Here is an 18,880-nt window from a genome sequence, read left to right as displayed (position 1 = left end):
CCCCCCCCCAAATCTGAGAGAGGACTGTTTCTCACATGTGGAGTTCTATGTCGCATGCTCCAGAGTTAGCTCTGCCAGTAGCCTGGTCATCTTAGCCCAAAAAAGCAGTGCCACAAACATGGTTTTCAAAGAGGTCCTGGGGTAAATGAAACTCAATTTTTCAGTGAGTTTTTATACTTTAGGGATTTTCAGATAATGTCTTAGTGCAGTACCGAGGAACAATTATTATTATTATCAAATTACGAATTCCACGCGTGCGAAGCCACGGGTAACAGTTAGTATATCTATATATACAGTAAAACTTCAGGTTCCCTATGGGAATCAACATCTGTATCAGTAAAACTTCATTGAGATGTTCCTGCAGGAGACAGGGAAAAAGAAAGCGTTAAGCAAGAAAACGTACTACTGGACACACAAATAAAAACTATACAACATGAATATGGAAACACTACATATGATTTTTTCCTATATGATGGCATTTTACATCATGTAACCATGGGTACAGTGAAAACTATTATCCACCGTTTCTAAGGATGAGCAGGGAATATTAAAAGGTATGAAAAACACGAGAGAACAAATATGAAAACCTTTTCCACTGGGGATTATAAAATAACAACAGTGCAATGAGAGGTGCAATAAACACCAGACAACAAATATGAAAATATTTGCAAGGGGGCCCATAAAAATATCAAAGTATTATTCAGATCACACTCTTTCTAAAACAATTGGTAGTAGAAGACTTTTAATTCGGACCAGTGGGTTATTAAACATTTTATGGTCACACTCTTAGACCATGAATTGTAGTTTCCACTCGATCTCGACAAAGGGAATGAGTGAGAGACGAATCTAAACGTTTTTGACCTTGACCATTAGCAACTGCAACTTTGGCCGCCATTTTGAATCGACGAAACTTCGATTAGACCAATTTGAATGACTGAGTCGAAACTCGAAGGTGTGAACCTCAATGTTCATGCTACCTCTGCGCGCTTAAAGATGCGGGTGCCATTCCGCTTTCTGATAGATTTTAATTTTGTCTCCATTAGTAATGAATTTCATGACTTTTTCCGAATCCATAACTAGGCTGTCACAAGACAAATATGCACTCCACTATTCAACTTCATACGATTATGTTCCTAATCCAGATGCAGGCTATCAGGCAACAACAATTTGCTACCCTTCACTGTACCACTCAACAAAAAATAAATTTATAATTTCTGAATGGAATGTGAAATACAAGCACAAACAGACTCACTGTTTTATTCAGCAATCTCGCTCCTAACCAGCAAGCAAAACTAAACATTCCTGATGCTAACGGCCTGCTCCCCGACGTGGCAACTTATCCTGTGAAGTTCAGGAATTCAATGTCTTTTCCCCGTTATCACGCAACTGTGGCGAGGGCTCTTTCTTACCCGAGTTGGAAATTGTGTTCCTTTCACAAGGGATGAGAAATAACATATTTCCAAGGCTAGGAAAAATGTGATTGTACTAAGCAGTAATGGCAAAATTCGTGATGCAATAGGTATTTTTATATAGATCTAATACGATGAGAATCAGGACTTCAAATTTACGAAGTGCTAAGCAGGAAAACGTGTTAATGAGGAATGCACTTATGAGGTTTTACTGTATAAAATAACATGTCCTGACTGCCTGACTGACTAACTGACTGACCGATTCATCATCGCTGAGCCAAAACTACTGGACATAAAGAAACAATATTTTGTGGATACATCTATGTTACAGTGTAGGTCCTCACTAAGGAAGGATTTTTGTGATTTTCCGTCGCTAAGTGGGTGAAAAGGAGGGTGGGGTGAAATTTTAAAATGAGTATATCTATATCTCAAAAATTTAAAAGAGTTCAAAGATGTGAAAAACTTATATTTGGAATCTCCTTTTAAAATAAAGAAAAGAGGTGAAAATAGGGTGAAATTTAAAATGAGTGCATCTCCCAAATTTAACATGTTATAGGTGTAAAAATTGGAATTTAGAATCTCCTTTAAAAATTAAGAAACACATACATTTTTGTTTTAGAAAATCCACTTAAGAAGGTAAAAAGAGCTGAAAAAGCAAGTGAATTGTTAAAATGAGCATATCTCAAAAAGTGAATATGTCACAGACGTGAAAAATGGTATTTGGAATCTCCTTTGAAAATAAAGGAACACGTATATTTTTGTTTACAGAAGAGCCACTTAACAGGGGTTAAAAAAGAGCTGAATTCTTTTTATGAGGATACTTCTATCTCGAAAACTGAAGATGTTACAGTGTGAAAATTGGTATTAGAAATCTCCTTTAAAAATAAAGGAACATGCATTTCTTTTGTTTTTGGAAAATCCACTTAGGTGCGGGGGGGGGATGAAGGAATGATAAAGGGGATTAATTTTTTAATGGGGATATTTACATCTCAAAAACTGAAGACATTACAGATGTGGAAATGTAGTAGTGGCATAGTGATTCATTGAATATTGTATTCAGGAGTTTATTTTAGTTAAAATATACATTGTAATTTACTACAAATTTTTCAGGAAACATGCCCTAATGCCCGCTGTTTAAAAATTTAATTCAAAATTTAATAAAATAAACAAAATACAACACAACAATTTCAGAAAATTACAAATTATTAGGTTTCTCAGTATATCGTGGGATATCCTATTGATTTAACCACTGCCTGGATTCTGCATGGCATCGAGTCTAAGAAATCTCTGGGATCTTCTGGTTTGATCACTCTGAACCATAAAATGACGATGGCTTCTAGCAGCTCCCTCTTGTTACTGGGATTCCGCCGTGAAACAAAAGTTTTCGGCCTTACCCTCAAGTTTTCAATTGAGTTGAGGTCGGGACTGTTGCCAGGCCAAGGAAGCACACTAATGTGATGGTCAGCAAAACATTTTTTTTTTTTTTTTTTGCAAGCTGCTTTACGTTACACCGACACAGATAGGTCTTATGGCGACGATGGAATTGGAAAGGGCTAGGAGTGGGAAGGAAGCGTCCGTGGCCTTAATTAAGATACAGCCCCAGCATTTGCCTGGTGTGAAAATGAGAAACCACGGAAAACCATCTTCAGGGCTGCCGACAGTGGGGTTCGAACCCACTATCTCCCGAATACTGGATACTGCCCGCACTTAAGCGACTGCAGCTATCGAGCTCGGTCTTATTGATTCTAGTGCTGTGATATGGCGCATTGTCTTGTTGAAAGATGCACTGATAGTTGTTACCTTGAAACAAATCACGGATAGAGGGCAGCAATTTCAACACTAAGACTTCTTCTTGGTACTTTTGGCGTTAATGTTGCCCTGTAACACTTGCAGACGCTCAATTCCATGTTTTGTCCTGCAACCCCACACCATAACACTGAAGGGACGTTTCATAGTGGCAGTGGTGCACTCAGGAAACAAGTCTTCGCCTGGTCGACGACTAACGAACTTTATTCCATCGCTTCCAAAGATGCTGATCTTGGTCTCGTCACTCCAAATAACTCTAGCCCAGGCTTCTTGGGTCAACTCCTTATGTGCTAAAGCCAACTGCAAACGTTTCTGCCTCTGCATTTTATTCAGATAAGGCTTCTTTCTTAGAGTCCTCGCTCGCAAACCATTTTCACAAAGTTTCTGTCTGACTGTTCGATCTGAAACTTCAACCCCTGAAGTCTTCAAGATGGCATTTATATCTTTTACAGTACGCCGACAATCTTGTAGAGAAAGACGGCAGATTCTACGACAGTCTTGATCAGTCAGTTCTTGGAGCAGTTTTGGTTGACCCAGTTTCTTCATACTGCTTACAAACTTTCCACACACCCGACTTCGTAGCGCCTCCACCCAACCTTTTTGCTATTTCTTCATAAGTATAACCTTCTTCATGGAGTGTTATTGCTTTACTCCTTTTACTCGGTGACCAATCAGCATGTTTCAGTACAGGAGACATTGTATTAAATACTGTATTCCGTCTCAACTCAGCTCACTTTAAAGAAATCTTACATTTCAACAACGTTTTGCTGACTATTACAGTTACAACAATGATCATAATGCTTTCTCTCACTGGATAATGCAATAATAATACGCATTCATTGTTTGATTTGTCGGAACAAAATAAATGACAAACTTGTTTTACAGCTGCAAAAGCATGTAAAATAGTGAGCTTTTTAATCGTTATCTGTTATATCTTTTTACTTATTTTTAATAAAAATACAACATATCCCACTTTCGAAAAATTTTAAATATTTAGTATACATATCATGAACAAAAGATAAAAGCATGATTTATTGATTTAGTGTACCACAACATACATTTCGTGAGGTTATAATGAATGAACATTTCAACAAAGTGTCCAGAATTAATGCCACTACTGCAGGTATTTGCAATCTCCTTTAAAAAATAAAGAAACACGATTTTTTATATTGTCCCATGTTCCAGAATTAGCTCTGCCAGTAGGCTGATCATCTTGGCCCCAAAAGGCAATGCCAAAAGCTTGGTTTACAAAGAGATTCTGACGTAAATGGAACTCAATTTTTCAATCAGATTTTATACTTTAGTGATTTTCAGATAGTCTTATTGCAGTACCGAGGAACGATTACTATTATCAAATTACGAAATACACGCGTGCAAAGCCAAGGGTAATAGCTAATACAGTATATGAAGGCCTAAAAGATGTGTGTTCACCATTTATTGGTTTCTTTATATTTTTTAAATTCAGAAATACTACCTTCCAACGAAGGTAGCAAGCAAGATTCAGAATACTATCATCAAGTTGTTAAAGAATAGTGCAGAATACATACAAGTACAATTTATAGCCCGAAGTCATGTGTTCATTGCACGAAATTGGAGGCTATCACATATTGGACCCTCCTTTCTTTTTGCGCTATAAAAGCAGAAAAAAAGGGGATCTAATACACGAGGAAATACGGTATATAATAATAATTATTATTATTTAGGTTCTTTAGACTTGCATTAAAAATATGGTTCTCGGTAAATGAATAACTTCCTTCAATTCTTGGGTCATTTTTAAAACCACTTTTGAGTCATTTAAAAAATATATTTTTCAGTCATCCTATGGGTCATTTTTGGGTATTTATTAGGTTATCAAAATCTGGGCCCAGCTCATAACAAATGTTTATTTACTTTTTACAATTTGCTTCACGTTGCACCAACACAGATAGGTTTTATGGCGGCAATGGGAAACGAGGGGGCTAAGAGTGGGAAGGAAAGGACCGTGGCCTTAATAACGGTACAGCCCCAGCATTTATCTGGTGCGAAAAATGGGAAACCACGGAAAACCATCTTAAAGGCTGTCGACAGTGGGGTTTGAACCCACTATCTCCCAAATGCAAGCTTTTATCTACGTGACCCAAACCAATAGAACAAACCAAAAGTATACAGGGAAACGTTTGAAGTCTCTGAAATGTAAAAACAATAACATTAAACGTTTGAAGTCCAGCTCTGGATATTTTACCCATCCTCCACACTTCCTAAACAATTACCTATTCAGCAACCATCATTTCCTAACAACATGAAGTTACATAATATAAATGAAAGTTCCAAAACTGAGACACATGATAAATCACAGTTTCTAGAATGTGGTTGGTACTGTTGTTTAGTACTTTATAAACCCAATTGAATTTTATGATATTTTGTTATCTGATATTTGATTTGAAAATATCAAAAGAGGATAGGATTAATACTTACTGAGATTGCACTGAGCGATAACAGGTTCCCAGCAAGGTCCAAATGCATAACTATAATGTTCCACATCGCAATTAAAATCGTGGTAAAATTTAAGTGATGTCATGCTTCTTTCAATGGTTGTTTGACCCCATGGCTCTCCCAATTCTATCACAGCATTACGTTTGGCTGAAATATAGCAGAAAATAAATCTGAGTTTATTAATATAAACAGAAATATAAAAAATAATACCCCTAAAGCATATGATTTACACATGAACTTCCTTATGACAGTTATACGAAGGGAGTAAAACATGGTTAAAATGTATCCACTGAATGCACTTATCCACACAATATGCATATTATCTCCAATTTCTTGATTACTGCTCAAAGAACATGTTAAAATTCCTGCTTAAAACATACGTCCCTATTTTATAGGTTATCCTGTACTACTGCTGCTACTTTTGTGGATAACATCACATTAGAAGTCTCATTTAAAACAATAATGACGATGATGATGATGATGATGATTCTTGTTGTTTAAAGAAGCCTAACATCTAGGTCATTGGCCAACAATGAACCTGTTTGACTCTTTTGCTAAATTCTGAAGTCTAGTGGCTTGGCAGGTACATTCAATGAATTAAACTTCCAGCACACTACCTAGTATGAAAGACCATTCAGTACGTTGATGTTGAAACACCATCTAGTAGTTTTGCATCAGCTGGTGGTTATTTACAATGGCGTTCAGTGACTTGCATACGGCTAACACCACTCATGAAGATTTGGTGATTGCCTACAGGATCAACATTTACCAGTTCCTGGTTTACAATTGAAATTGCAATGATTAGCAGTGATGGAGCTAAAGTTCTGTGAATATTACTGCGTGAAAGGGTCTCCATGATGAGCATACTCAAGATGCTAAGAATTTGGAGCCTAGTTTATTCTCGTAATTTCATCCCAGTTTTTAATGTCAATTGTATATATTTGTTCATTTGTTTTATGTCAATTTAATTATTTAATTATTAGGTGTTTTATATTAAGGCTGAAGATGGCCAGCCCAGGCCGAAACTAGTCCCTAGTTAATGTAAATCAAAATATTGCATATATATATATATATATAGTATTGAAAGGTGAACTATTACAACATTAATTTAATAATTATTATTGTGCTTACAAATTTGTCGCACAATTCCACGAGTTTCAGAACTACCGCCAATGTTACTCACACCCACAAACAAACAAAGCCTTTCAGCTGCTACGAAGCACGACGCAGTTACTAAAGTTGTTATATATACATTCACAGCCTGATACTTTTCACTGATTTCTTTTCTTTAAAATCACAGCCTGCTATTTGTTTGGAAACATCGCACTGAATGAAGTAGCAGTTGAGGTCGAACTGGTGACAAAAGCACAGTGATAATCGATGATGTGATTATCAACAAATTTGCCGGTCAAATTTAAAACACTGCAACTCATATTACAAGCTACTATCGAAAGTCAAACAAATCCAATCTGACCGCAGAAAGCGAAAACAAGTGTAGGTATTCAAAAGCCGTACAATCACGTTGTTCATCTGTACAACTATAAAACTCACTCAAAATCCATACATTTTAGGGAAAAACTGGAATACTTGGCAGGTATGTAATAATCAGTGGATCTAATTTGCAATGCCTTATCTTTAAAATGATTAAAAATATAGTAAAGTGAAATAAAATTGAATAATAATAATAATAATAATAATAATAATAATAATAATAATAATAATGTTATTTGCTTTACGTCCCACTAACTACTCTTTTTACGGTTTTTGGAGACACCGAAGTGCCGGAATTTAGTCCTGCAGGAGTTCTTTTACGTGTCGGTAAATGTACCGACATGAGGCTGACGTATTTGAGCACCTTCAAGTACCACTGGAGTGAGCCAGGATCGAACCTGCCAAGTTGGAATCAGAAGGCCAGCGCCTCAATCGTCTGAGCCACTCAGCCTGGCCAAAAAATTGAATAAGACTCTGACTTAGAAGTAAAACCATACATTTTATTCAAAACATATTGAAAGTTACACAAAGATAGATAAAAAGCATACTTAAAAAATACAAGCATAGTTAACAATAAAACAAAAATTTAAAACAAATAAAAGTAAAACTTCACTTGTGAACACAATATTCAGACCACTATACCTCATAAAACAGACGAGGTCTACCGACTGCTCACAACTTCATAGAATGAGGGAGATGGTACTTGATAAGTTTTAGACTACAGCGCATATTGGCCAGGTCCGTGCATTCTGTAAGGACATAAGCTGCCTATGGTAGCATTTATGAGCGTGACATCGTTCTTTTATAGCTGCTGCAATTTCTTTGTTCTACCAAGGAAGGAGTTTTTGTCTAGAAGTCCCAGAAAAAGATGGAATGGACTCTTCAGCATTAGCAAGAATAACTTGTGTTATATCAACATCTATGCTGCAGCTATTTGAGTCGTTACAGATGGACAGTGATGTGAACTTCGGTCAATCAGCACATTTTAAAAATCTACTGGGGAGGAGCCTCAATGGATTTCTGTATCAACAAATTAAGAACAATGGGGAAACGGTCACTGTCGCAGAGGGCATCGCGGACATCTCGCTTAAGCACGGAGCGAGCGCACGGCTGCACAGACTAACGTCAATGTGGGAGAAGGTTCCGTGCACTATGGTGAAGTGTGTCATTTCCCCTGTATTCAAAATTAATAGATCCAGCTCTCCTATCAACTTCTCCAACTCCCATCCTCTGGGGCAAGACATTTCAGAGCCCCATAATGGGTGATAGGCATTAAAATCTCCTAACAGGAGGAAAGGAGGTGTGAGGTGATCAATAAGGTTAATTACAACATTGATATTCAAGAGGCTGCCGCGGTGGGAAATAAAGATTACAAACTGAGGTTATGACAGGCAATGAAAGATATATCAATACTGCCTCCAGCTGGGTTCTTAGTGGAGCCGCTTAGCTATAGGTGACAGGACAAGTGAAAATACCAGCGCCATCGGAAGTGCGGTTAGCATAATCCCATTCTTTTATTTTTTTCTGCTAGGGGCTTTACGTCGCACCGGCACAGATAGGTCTTATGGCGACGATGGGATAGGAAAGGCCTAGGAGTTGGAAGGAAGCGGCCGTGGCCTTAATTAAGGTACAGCCCCAGCATTTGCCTGGTGTGAAAATGGGAAACCACGGAAAACCATCTTCAGGGCTGCCGATAGTGGGATTCGAACCTACTATCTCCCGGATGCAAGCTCACAGCCGCGCGCCTCTACGCGCATGGCTAACTCGCCCGGTAATCCCATTCTTTCAAGTTTTCTATAAAATTTCTCAAGACTGTATGAAGATCTGCCCTGGGATTAGTTTCTTGAATACAGGCTATACTCGCCATGAACTGACTGATTAGCTGGTGCAACTCAGTAAGATGCCTGTCATAGCCATTACAATTACACTGTAACAGTGCCACAGTGTGGTCTTGATGCTTCCTAACCTAAACACTAACATCTCCAACTGAGGATGGAGATGAACCCTCAAGGCTTTTCAGCAGCAGGGAGTCCTCCTACGAGGGTAGCATGCAGGTTTTGCAGTGGGTGCTCCTGCTGGCACTGACACATATCCACCAGTTGGAGAGCATGTTTTCCCTTTCATAGGAAAGGTAAGGGACCAGTTAAGTAGGGCTCTCTTCTTACCCGCTTTCAGTTCATGTTTAGACAGGCTAGGAGGTGAATTTCCAGCCCTGGTCAATGATGCCACCTCTGCTGGCTTGAAAGTGGCTTTTGCCGGGGTCTTGGGGAAGGGAGGTTTGGCCTTTCTCCCCTGCTGTGCCAGATTAGCTGCCTTTGCTGACACAGCCTACTTATTGTTTGAAGGCTGGGTGGTCCCCACTTTCAAGCTTTTACTCTTAGCGGCGTTGCTCGTAGCAGCAACTGCCACCTTGGGCGCAGCAATCTACGCACGTGTTGCTGGAAGAAACAACGAACCTGTTTGACTCTTTTGCTATAATTCTGAAGTCTAGTGGCTTGGCAGGTACATTCACGGAATTAAACTTACAGCGCACTTCCTAGTATTAAAGACCATTCACTGTCTTGATCTCCTGGATCTTCTTCTCACTAGATGAACATGACAGTTTCTGTCTCGAGGAGAATGAAGAACAGGGCAGTTGGTGCACCTGTCGATGGGTGTGCACTTCTTTTCCACACGTACCACACAGACTGATTCGAACGAGATATCATGTATCAGAACCTTTGGCAGTTTTAGCACCACATCACAATGATAGGTTGTTACCTTGACTTTCTTTGGGTAACAGTTGAAGGAGACAATGACAGCACCGGTGGCAATCTCTTCACTGTTGACTTTGCACATGATGTGCCAGACGTGTCTCATGCCACAGTTCATCATGCCTATGATCAGCTCAACGACGGTGTTCAAGATCAAATCGTAGTGGAAAAAGGCTCTGCGAACGTGATTATTAAAGGATTTGTGCTCTTTTCTACTTTGATGAGGATTTCGTCAAAGTCTGACTTAAGCAACCCATCAGCCTGCACTGCAGTACATCTCTTGATCAACAAACTACCACTGCGCATCTATACAAGATCTTCAAGTATGATGTAGACACCTTTCATGTACCTACTGAATAAAACAGAGTTGACCAGCTTGAAGTCATGCCCATCGATTCTGGTAGCAACCAGAAACATAGGGAAGCTGGATACCATCATTTCACACTGTGCATGTTCCCACAGTGTTGCACCCCAAAGGGAATAAAAAGTTAAGAACTTGGGTGGAAGACCACCCTGGATTGGCTTTTGACATTTAAGAGCCATGTCCGAAAATATCCTCCTTGAATGCCACCCACTCTGATCAGGGCCTCTGTAGCACACCACACCCCCAAGGCAATAATACCCACCTGGTCATAGCAGGTACTGCCCAGGGTCCAATGTTAAACGACGCCTAGGACGGGCTGACACTATTCTCCCATTACTCAGTGCTATTCCACTACTGCTAGCTAAAGACACTTTCAGCTGCTGAGTTTCACACCGTGGCCTGGTTCATTTCTACTTAGCCAACCTGGTCATTTAAGGCTCCCCCAAGGTGCCCATATTGATGGCAAACTTTGCGCGACATCAAGTCAACATTGTGCCATCCTACTTCGTATGCTCTATATATAGACTTTACTTTTTTTTTTTTGAACTTACCTCTTTATGTCTACACTGCATATGTTTTGACGTTTATTCCTACACTCACCCCACTGAAATTTGACTGGTCGCCGTACTGAATGTTCATCTGTTTCCTTCGTTTTTGTAATACGTCATCGGCTTTGCTTTTTGTCATGCTCGTACCTTTTGGAACCATCTTACCACCTATACAGGGTGTTTCTATATTCCCATTACAGACTTCAAGGGCTTGCAGTGAGGACCAAGACGGTTAAGTTTAGCATAGGAACTTTTGTCTGGAAACATACCATTTTCTCGCTACCCGTAAAAAACCACCACAGCACACGTTCAAATCTCCCGCATTTTCAGCGCCACCGACTAGAGTATGTACATTATTGAACAATCACGTGATGCCCCATACCCGTACAGGTTTGTTGACATTCCATACCATTCAGCTGAGTATATGATCCACACAGGGATGTGTTATACCTGCTGTTGTACTTGTGATTTTCATTCCTACTACAGTACAGCAGTAATTCTCAACTACGTACACAGCAGTAAGCTGTACGTACAGTAGTTCATCTGCACCAAAGATTTGGGCAATAGTGGATAGGTCGTAGTGGTCCGATTCCTTGGCCTGCACGTTCAACCGACTTGACACTGCTGGACTACTACCTGTGGGGTCAAATGAAAACTTGATTTACGAGAACCCTGTGGAATCTGAGGAAGATCTACTGGCGCGGGTTATAGTTGCGGCAGATGTTGGAGGAGCAGGTATTGATGATCATGTGTACGAGACACGATACGTAGGTATCGTCCATGTCTGTGTTGACGTCGGTGGTTGTCACATCGAGCCCCCGCCTGTAATTGAACCCAGACGACAAGCAGCAGAAGTTGGACAGAGCGCCAAAAATGCGGGAGCTGTGAAAGTGTGCTGTGGTGGCTTTTTGCAGGTAGTGGGAAGACAGGCGACAAGCAACAGAAGTTGGACAAAGCTCCAAAAATGCGGGAGCTGTGAAAGTGTGCTGTGGTGGGGTTTTTTTTTGCAGGTAGCGGGAAGACGGTACATTTCTGGACTCCCACTCTGACGAGTCTAGTGTCAGACCTAAGACGAAACGCTGGTTAATAGAGCAAATGTCTGAAAAGCCTTACATCTGATATGTTTTTGCCATGCTCTATTGGTGAAAAATATCTAATTACCTCCATGGGAATTTAGAATTTTCCATTTACAAATTCCTATGCTAAACTTAACCGTCTTGGTCCCCACTGCAAGCCCTCAAAGTCTGTAATGGGAATTTAGAAACACCCTGAATATTCTCGCCACCCTGACTATTTCGACAGGTGAAACTGAGAATGCAATGAGCACACAGGACCTCGTTGCAGCACGAGTGTTTCTCTGCCCCATCAATCTGCAAATGTATTTTGAGGTGAGAGACATGGAGACTATTCTATCTAAATTTTAACTTAATTTCTTGCTTCGGGTACCTTGGTGGGAGACGGGGGAGTGGTCTGGGCGTTGTGGACAGTCAAGAAAACCTTCAGTAAAAATCTGCATTATCCATGTCGAATTACATCAGGGAAACTGAATGACCGTCTTCCACAATCTCTTTATCTACATTCCTGACATACATCTCGCGTCGTGTTTTCCTGGATTCTATCTCTCCCATCCTGGTCCTTTCAAATTGTAGGTTATAGAAGTTTTGTTTTCTGTATAAGTTTTCTCTTTTCATGTTTCACTTTTTTTTTTTCCCCTGCTATTTTGCTTTACGTCGCACCGACACAGATATGTCTTATGGCGACAATGGGATAGGAAAGGCCTAGGAATTGGAAGGAAGCGGCCGTGGCCTTAATTAAGGTACAGCCCCGGCATTTGCCTGGTGTGAAAATGGGAAACCACAGAAAACCATCTTCAGGGCTGCCGACAGTGGGGCTCGAACCCACTATCTCCCAATTACTGGATACTGGCCGCACTTAAGCAACTGCAGCTATCGAGTTCGGTGTTTCACATGTTAACAAGTAGGTTTGGTTATCACCACAATTGGTTCTAAACATGTATTTTGATCGCTTGGAATAGGTTTTCCTTTTTGTGTATCACATTCTTACCCACTATTGCATTATCAAGCAGCTTCTTACCACCAGCAATGGTTCTAAATATAATTATTATATTCATTGCCATTATATTTGTAAAGTTTATTATTCACTATGGATGTATTCTTCGTCTGTGGCTCTCACCCAAAAGGGTTTATTTAATATGCCAGAACTGCACTGTCCTACATCCTCAGTGCATAAACATTCAAAATTAGATACTTCACAATGAAACCAACATGAAACAAAAAACTGTTCATACATATTTTGTTACTATGTAATATGCTGCCAATCTTTCAATTAATAATAATAATAATAATGATAATAATAATAATAATGATGATGATGATGTTATTGGCTTAACGTTCCGCTAACTACTTTTATGGTTTTCGGAGATGCAGAGGTGACTGAATTTAGTCCCGCAGGAGTTCTTTTACATGCCAGTAAATCTACCGACACGAGACTGACATATTTGAGCACCTTCAAATACCACAAGACTGAGCCAGGATCAAACCTGCCAAGTTCGGGTCAGAAAGCCAGCACCTCAACTGGCTGAGCCACTCAGCCCGGCAATCTGTCAATTACCGTATTTACGCTAATAATCCCCACACTCTAATTTTAGGAAGGATCATTTTGCATATTAAAAAAAGCTCCTTCCATCGACAGAGTAACGTAGACTTAAACAAGCCTTTCATATCATTCTGCAAAATCCATGTGTCTTTACGCAAATATGAACGTGTAAATTTACGGATATAGCTGCTCTGCATGAACATATTTGAGATGATAAGAACACATTATCACTGCTATAAAATAAATTTGCCATGAAATTAAAATGTAGGCCTACTTATGAGACTGTTATTGAATCTGAACTTGTAAGAGGCTCGATTCCTTGTAGATCGGAAGATTCATTGCCTCTTGCATCACTGGAATGATAGATAGCTAATCCACTCAAGACACACGAGCTCTTCCTATGAAGTTCTACTTCAACAATCATTTCACTAGTTACGCTCCAGTAAAGCACTTGAAATTCACAGGCTATGACGGTACTGGTACTCTGCGAGACAAAGACATTCCTTTATCAACCAATGTGTCAATGAAGAAAAATTGGGGGGGGCCTTATATTTCCACTGACAGCACCGAGGATATCATAGCTGATCGGTGGAAGGATAACTCTGTAGTTACTGGATTATCATCAGTACATGGAGTTCAACCAATAACTACTGTAACACATTACTCTACAAGTAAGAAGAAGAAAATTCAAGTTCCCTGGTCTGCACTTCTTACTGAATACAATGAGCATACGGAAAGCACTGATGTTATGGATGAGATTGTCAACCGTTTCCGAACTGGAATTCGTGGCAAAAAGTGGTGGTAGTCAATAATGACTTACTTCTCAGATATGACAATTTGCAATGCCTGGGAAGTGATCTGCAACAGCTTCTATTAAGGCAAGAAACTGTACTCACCTACTTGATGAGATCCGCTAATTTTCCTTGTGATCTGGGCCTATTCCTCTCTTAAGAAGCAATGCAACAGCACATCGGGTATCTAATCAAGGCCGGTACGATGGAATGAATCATCTCCTTGTGCCCTGTGATGGAAGTGTTCGGTGAAGATGTGCTTTGAAGAGGTGCTTCAGTCAGACATGCACTGAATGCATCAATTGTGGTGTAGGACTTTGCGTCAGATGCAAGTACTAGTTTCATATTCGTTAAGTCACGTGAAAGGAAGATCTCAAGTAGGCTGACACCGTGTTGTGATTTTATAATTTTTTTCAGTGAATGTGAATATTTTATAAATGAATGCAGTACAACATATCTTGGTACTCATATTCAGAAATAAATAACATGTACAATTCAACTGAACTGCCTATAGTTGCTTAATTATTTACTGAAAACCTCATTCTACCCTTGATTACAAAGTTGCTTATTATTTAATAAGAACTACTAGTTGCTTTATTTTAATAACTTTTAACAAGAATTAAAAGTAGCATGCAGTAGTCACATTGGAAAGATTGAACTTATTGACATGACGAATGGCTAGTGACGCCATAAGGCAGCACCTATTTCTGTAAAGTTTACGCATAAGAGTGATAAAAGAATAAGTGTCTGGGGTAGGGTATTATGTCGTGAGCATCATATGAAAACACAGAAATAATCCAAAACCAAAAGTAATTCCGCTGTCTAGTCCAGAGCAGTCACTTCAGCCATAAAGAATCAAGGCGAGGTTCAGTAAGGTGTCCTCCTTATTTAGAAAAAGGCAACAATAAATTTTATCTCCATGATAGAATGTAAAGGAACATAAAATAAATAATATTTTAAGATACCATACAAGAGTAAGCGGCCTAATATGACACTAGTTCCACATCGAACTCGATCTGTCCTGGACGATCATAAGCCAATATAATAATCTGCTTGACCTTTGATTGCACTCGTCTACATTTTTTTGGTCATGGAGAAAAAGCAGCTCTCCACTCCATAGAATGTGCTTTCAACTACAGCTCAAAGTCTCTAATCCACGTTTTATCAACAACAATTTGACACAAGAATGTTTGACCTTCAACACCAAATCTTTATTTCATCAACTTTGCAACGTCCATACATTTCTGACCTGTTTTGCAGTCAAACAATGAAGGACCCATTACAAACAATTTTTTTTCTTTCTTTCAATCATCTATCAAAATATGGAATGCTGATACTGGTAAAATCCCTGTGGCTTCTGAAAGTTCCTCACATGCCATACGGCAATCTCCTTGAAGAGCATCTGCCATAAGTATCACACTTTGTTCGTATGTTGATGGTTTTTGGCTATTCAGGGTGTGTCATCATCTGTGTCTATGCTGGAACGGCCAACACAAAAACAACTAGCCCTATGAGAAACTGTACTAAGGACCACTGTGAACATACCACAAATTTCACTCAATGCAGGGTGGATATTTGTGAGGTTTTTATCATGTAAAATTTTGATCGTATCACTGACCTGGTCACTGACTGGTAAAACAGGTTGTAGGTTTTCACCGTAAGACTTCTGATCATTGTCACAGTACCCAACACACCAGCAACCTCCATTTACAACTCTTGTTATCTACACACAAGTAATGCTACAGCCAAAATGAGCACACACACATCTTGCTCATGTCTTGAACCGAGACGTGCATAACCTTCCCAAGTGCATCACCCAATCTGTACAAGATAGGACCTAAATCAGTTTCTGAAAACTTGAGCATCATTTTGTCCTGGTGATCAGCTTTGCAGTTTCCAATGTTCTTAGCTGACAAATAAGACAATTTTCCAACCAGCCCTCACTGGCCACAGCAAGCAATATTATAATAGGCTTGCCCCTCGATATTGGTGCCTTCAATATGCAATCACAAGTTCCATCATTCCACACTTTCTTCATAGTGTCATGAGTGTCATGCCTAGTTTCATCTAGATGGATAACCCTGTATCCTTTAGAATGCAACTTATGGAGACACAGACTATTTATTTATACTGCCAGGTTACTATTCTAGCAGATTCCATTATAGTCTGTTTTCTCCTCAGAATGAAAAAAAAAAAAACCCAACCCAAATTTTATCAACAGCTGTCATCATAGGCCACACATTCTCTTTGAATAAGTTAACAGTTCACGTGTGGTGGTGACTAGCCTTTAGTAAAGAACTGACATGACTTGCGTCTCATCAAGTCACAAGAAGAATCATTAATATTGTTTAAAAACACTCTTACCATACTTTTTATAGAGTTGTATGATATTACTAATAGTTTTTCTGTCAAGTTACAAACTTCTTTGTCTTCAAAATATGGCCCTTGCCTTTTTTTTTTTTTTTTTTTTTGAAGTACTACTACCCCTCCTGGGCACAGAACCACTGCTACGAGGTTGAGTATCACAGTTAACTCAGCTGAGGATCGCTTGCATTTTAATACTGCCCGTCTTCCTTTCTGGAAATGTCATCTGGTCACTCTATATCAGACATTAGTTAATAACAGTTTCCAGCCTCTGGCCACTGGCAGAATAATCACCGATCAGTACATGTCAGAATGAGAACTACCTTCCAAAGCCTAGGTATTAGAAAGAATTATTAACCCTTTGCCCTTGAATATTTTCCTAGCCATAATGTCTCCCAACTTGTAATTATTTCAGTCAGTTTTTGCCATACTGGGAGATGTATTATGAAACACTTATTTACATACTAGCTGATGTACCCGTGCTTCGCTACAGGATTCTCAGAAAGACCGACTTTGTGGTTTTCCTAACTGAAATCAACATAGGTCATTACAAAAACGTAAGTATGAATGTAGCTATTAAAAGCAATGCTATCATATAAAATACTCGATCAAATGGAAAGCCGCGCGTTTTATCACTTTTAACGAACAGTGCTGCAGTTAGATTGAGGTGCCAATCTAATAGTCCAAAGTTCCAGAGCTGGGATGACCAGGCCGCAGATTGCCATGAACACTCATCCGCCACTACTCCGCTAAATATGCACACTGCTCATTCCAATCAGTGCCTCAGAGTAGGGATTGAATAGCCCGAATGCTATGATGATCCAGTGTGTTACGTACCAGTAGTATCAGAAAATGTATAAACCAGGGGGATGGCATGCTAAAGAAGAAAGTTATCTAACTCTCCAGCTACTTCCCACCAATATTCAGGCAGGCTGTTACACTCTGTACGACTGGGCGAGTTGACCGTGTGGTTTGCGGTGCGCAGCTGTGAGCTTGCATCCGAGAGATAGTGGATTCGAACCCCATTGTCGACAGCGCTGAAGATGGTATTCCGTGGTTTCCCACTTTCACACCAGTCAAATGCTGGGCCTGTACCTTAATTATGGCCTAAGGCACTCCTAGCCCTTTCCTATCCCATCGTCGCCATAAAACCTATCTACGTCATTGCGATGTAAATCAAATAAAAAATACTCTGTACGCAGCAGTAATCCTATCTATCGGAGATGAGGGCAACAGAAGACACAAAGCACATCACGACAAACAATGGTCAATGGAATGTTATTGTTGATCAATGTTATAAGCTTTCTATATTGTAGGCCTTCACATTTAGTTTTCTTTCGACTCCGTGATTTGTAAAATATTTTATACCGTAAACTGTAGTTTCTTATTCTCCTATTTTACATACCGATTTTCATTAAATACTGTTTACCCATTTTCTCGTTACTCCGCGCTGATATGGACTTAGTAACAAAAATCCAAATTCATGAATATCTTTGTGATCATAGCCAGTACGGTAACAATGTATAAGACATGAATAATAGGAAATTTAATACTATATAACCTTAGTTATGTAGCATTCATCGATTACACCTCTAATAAGAAATATTTGAGAATTACATTTTAGGCCTTCCCCTAAACTACCATTTTACTCAGCGTGAAGAAAATAATTTACGGCCTAGACTACAGCGACTTATTTCCTGACTTTGCATACCGATTTTCATCAAGATAGGAATACTAATAACAATATTTGAGAATTAAATTTTAGGCCTTCCCCTAAAATACCAGTGTTCTCAGCATGAATACAATTATTGATAGCTTAGATTGTAGCAACTTATTCCCCAACTTTGCATACCCATTTTCTTTAAAATACGACCACTAATAACATAAATAGTTGAGAATTCAATTTTAGGTCTCCCTAAACTACCATTTCACTCAGCGTGAGTAAAATGATTTATAGCCTAGATTATAGAGGCTCATCCCCCGGCTTCACATACCGATTTTCATTAAATTCTCTTCAACCGTTTTCTTGTGATGCGTGTACATACATACTGACAGACAGACAGACAGACAGACAGACAGACAGACAGACAGACAGACAGACAGACAGACAGACAGACAGACAGACAGACAGACAGACAGACAGACAGACAGACAGACAGACAGACAGACAGAAATTACGGAAAAGTAAAAAGTGCATTTTCTTGTTACTATGGACATGACCGATATAGAAATACCATTATTTTCAAATTCTGAGCAATGTACAGAC

The 18,880-nt window shown here is 39.3% G+C and overlaps 1 protein-coding gene across 1 annotated transcript in view; it reads right to left on the bottom strand.

Annotated features, from left to right (window-relative positions):
• The window catches only part of hob (hobbit), a 460,559-nt gene that overhangs the window by 223,894 nt on the left and 217,785 nt on the right, over positions 1-18,880 (bottom strand). The window contains exon 19 of the mRNA XM_067142110.2: positions 5,670-5,834. Coding sequence (XP_066998211.2) covers positions 5,670-5,834 — 165 coding nt within the window. The remainder of the gene's footprint in view (positions 1-5,669; positions 5,835-18,880) is intronic.

This window comes from Anabrus simplex, chromosome 2 (genome assembly GCF_040414725.1).
Source record: "Anabrus simplex isolate iqAnaSimp1 chromosome 2, ASM4041472v1, whole genome shotgun sequence".
Classification (NCBI taxonomy): Eukaryota; Metazoa; Arthropoda; class Insecta; order Orthoptera; family Tettigoniidae; genus Anabrus; species Anabrus simplex.
The sequence above is the reverse complement of the archived record's forward strand: the minus strand, read 5'-3'. Positions and strand labels throughout refer to the sequence as shown.